The sequence below is a fragment of the Propithecus coquereli genome, unplaced genomic scaffold (genome assembly GCF_000956105.1).
Source record: "Propithecus coquereli isolate 6110/MARCELLA unplaced genomic scaffold, Pcoq_1.0 Scaffold292, whole genome shotgun sequence".
NCBI lineage: Eukaryota > Metazoa > Chordata > Mammalia > Primates > Indriidae > Propithecus > Propithecus coquereli.
The window spans coordinates 1,678,462-1,682,404 of NW_012148530.1; the positions used below are offsets into that span (position 1 = coordinate 1,678,462).

At 37.5% G+C, this 3,943-nt stretch overlaps 1 protein-coding gene across 1 annotated transcript in view; it reads right to left on the bottom strand.

Annotated features, from left to right (window-relative positions):
- The window catches only part of DST (dystonin), a 374,223-nt gene that overhangs the window by 118,839 nt on the left and 251,441 nt on the right, over nt 1–3,943 (bottom strand). Inside the window, exon 40 of the mRNA XM_012648708.1 lies at nt 3,538–3,661. Within this exon, the coding sequence (XP_012504162.1) occupies nt 3,538–3,661 (124 nt within the window). The remainder of the gene's footprint in view (nt 1–3,537; nt 3,662–3,943) is intronic.

Sequence of the window (3,943 nt, forward strand, 5' to 3'; positions counted from 1 at the left end):
TCTCTCTCTCTCTCTCTCTCTCTCACACACACACACACACACACACACACACACACACACACACCCATTTGACTACATTTTAACATCCTGTATTCTATATTGCAGAACAATGAGAAGTTTGAAGAACAATGGTTTTTAATGTATTCATCTCTCTGAAATACAATCTTTTTTTAACCATGAATTTAATTTATCATGTATTGTTCAAGAATTCGAAAAGTATTTTAATTATTTCTGAATGCTTTAGTCTGATATATCATAGAATGCTTCAGCAGAAGAAAGTTGTGACTTGATACGTCTCTAAAAAACAAAATATCTTACATGTTGTGTTTAGCCCATGAAACATAATCCATATAACAAAACAATATTTCTTTTAGATCGTTTTAATGCTCTATCACGAGAAAACAGCTGGTCAAATTTTCACTGCATTGAGAGGTTAAGTTTAGATGATTTAAAGAGACAATCACGCTCCTCTTACTAAAACATGATGAAGCCCACAAGAATGCTTGTGGGGAGGGATAAGGCATTTAACATGCACCAAGATGCTATAAGCAGAGGAAACAAGCAGTGGGTTCAGATATGAGCCCTAATTTTAAAGTCACAAGAGCAGATGCTTGAGATTGGCAGGTTAGCTGCTACTCAATTAGGTAGCTCTGTGAGTAACATCAGTGATCTGCTGAGCCACGAAAAGTGATTTTCCAAGCAAAGTCGGCTATTTTCATATAATAAACACACTTTAAGTGCTACTGTTTGCTATGGACTGAATGTCTGTGTCCTCCCAAATTCATGTGTTGAAGCCTAACCCCCAACGTGATGGCATTTGGAAGTGGGGCCTTTGGAAGCTGTGATATTATGATATAATAAGAAATACTTGGTTTCTGACCCCGGTTCCTGACACAGAGCTCCTAAGACCTTTGTGACTTCCTAATAGGAACAGCTGACACAGCTCCTAAATCCCTTGAATTTCCTGGGTGATAGGAGCATCCTTTGTTCTAAACAGGTAATGATCAGTGGACTCCTGGACAGTCTCAGGATGGGGGCTGGGTGACAGGGGAACCGACCATGTCATCAGTGTTGGAACTTTCAGTCTCATCCCCTAACCTCCAGGGAGTGTAGAGCATCTGAGGGCTGAGTTAGTATCCACGGTCAATGATGTAATCAATCATGCCTCCATAAAACCCAAAAGGACTGGGCTCGGGGAACTTCCAGATAGCTGAACACATGGAAGTGTCTGGAGGGTGGTGCGCCCAGAGAGGGCACAGAAACTCTGCTCCCCTTCTGCTATACCTCACCTACACATCTCTTCCATCAGGCTATTCATCTGTAACCTTTGTAGTATCCTTTATAATAAATGGGTAAATATAAGTAAAGTGTTTCCCTGAGTTCTGTGAGCTACTTTAGCAAATTAATTGAACCCAACAAGTGTCATGGGAACCCTGATTTATAGCTGATCAGTCCAAAGCATAGGTCACAACCTAGAATTGGTGACTGGCCCCTGATATGGGGACAGTCTTGTGACACTGAGCCCTTAACTTTTAGCATCTGATGCTAACTCCAGGCAGATAGTATCAGAATTGAATTGTAGGACTCCCAGCTGGTAACCACTTGAGAATTGCTTGGAGTGCAGGGAAAACACCCCACACATCTGGTCATAGAAGTGTTCTTTGTTGTGCTGAATGGCATGAGAGAGGAGGAAAAACACAGGCTTTTCCTGTCTCTCTGAGGAGGTAATGAGGTCATGAGGGTGGAGCCCTTGTGAATGGGATGAGTGTCTTTGTAAGAAGAGACGCGAGAGAGATGATCTCTCTCCATCACTCTCAACCATGTGGGGATATGGCAAGAAAGCAGCCATCTGTAAGCCAGGAAGAGGCCCTCACCAGGAATCTGACCATAATGGCACCCAAATCTCAGCCTTCCAGCATCCAAAACTATGAGAAAGAAATGCTTGGTGTTTAAGTAACCCAGTCTATGGTATCTTTGTTATAGCAGTCTGAATAAAGACACTGTTTATTCTATACGTCTTAGTGATAAAATATTGTCGCTGATGTAAATTCTTGTTTCTAAAAACTTTCTAAAAATTATTTTAGAAAAAGGTACAAAAAATCTACCATAAGAATGTTATTTTTTTAGTTGTTGGTTTTCTTAGAAGTCAGATATGTCTCAGGGAAACTCCTCTGTATCTTAAATACAGTTTCACATATTCCTAGAAAATTATGCCAGAGAGAAGTTTTACTGTCTTAAAATAATATAACAAATGAATTTTAAAACTAAAAATAAAATTGTGTACACTTAACAATGGGGGAATGTCAAAATGCTTCTTCAAATAACAAAAATACAAATAAGATAGTCTGTCTTTCTCCTTCAAATCCCTGTACCCAAGTAAGTCCTTACAGCAGTAGCCTCCAATATGGATATGCAAGATGGTGCATTGGGACAGAGAAACAAAATGTCAGAAATTCATTCATATTTTCATCTTATACTTTAAAATTCTACATTTTTGTGTTTTATAATTATAGTACACATAATAATATAGTAATATTACATATAATTTATATGCATATATGTGCATATTTGAGGGTACAGGCTGAAAATCATTTTTGATAAGGACACATGATTAAAAAAGTTTGGATGTCTGTAAGAATGAAAAAAAAGGGTTTCTCTTCTACAGAGTTGTCTTAGAAAAGCAAAGTTCCAATCCTTCTCTTCACATAAAATTTCTACCCAGATTTTAAATTCATGCTCTGTTTGGGGTGAAACATATGTCTCATCATCTGCTGTGGAAGGTTTTTATTTCACACATTCACACATAGAAATATATAATAACCTCAACCCACACATTAAATATTATGAAAAGCAGCAAAGCAAAAACAAAAATACATACAATAAGACAGTAAAAAACACTGAGATAATCCATTATACATTTAGCATAAACTAAATACTGTGAGTAGATAAAAATAATAATATACAGTAGTTCTCTCAAGAAATATATTCATCTCATGCAAGAGGGCACAAAAGTACCTCTATAATAATAGACAAGTTTCTAGCATCATTGAAGAACTGGGGTAACAGGAACCCTAAGTTTGAGTGAGATCACTCAAAAACTTCCTTTAGAGAATAGAGAAGTGGAAACACTGCTTTAAAGCTCATCTCTCAACTCCTTAAACTCCCACTATTGATAAAGACCCTCAGAGAGTCTATTCTGGCCCTAGGTTGAAAGCCTATCTCTGCCCAATCCCACCAACCCAGAGAATTTTGTAGAGTTCTGCTTCTTGTGGTGGACATTATGTAAAGAGTTTCGTTACATTTCACAAATATAAAATTTAAATTTAAATATACTCATTTCAAGCAACACAGCCCCACCCCTAAGACTCTAATATACTTGTCAAAGAAGGGCATGCCTTTTCCCAGATTCAGCAACACCATTCCACAAAGATCACAAATGACATAATAGAGAGTCATGAGCATTTTCTCCTTATCTGTCAGAACACCTTTATTTAGAATTCACCTGTGAGACAGGAAGCAAGGCAATGAATATCTTACCAAGTGTTTTCTGGATATCATTCTTGGCTGGAAGTAAAGATCCCCTGGCATCCAAAAGCACTTCAGCTGTTTTCTTCAGTTTCTCTACAGCAACCTGCTGACTTGATATTTGTCCTTGCAGAGCCTGCAGGATTAAATGCTTTTCAATTATACTCAGTAGGACTAACTAATAGATTACTAATATGGAAAAAATGATTTATAAGATAAAGTTAAATTGGACAGAGTAAACTTTTCATCATATGAACTTTCACCATCATAAACTTATTCCAGAGTTCTTAAAATAAGGCCAGTTATAAAGCAGCATTAGCAAAAGCATCAGACAGGCTGGATAATACAAATTCAGTCTTGCAATAAACCCCTGGGCATATGTTCATAATAATTTGCCTGATCTTACACCCCTCTAACT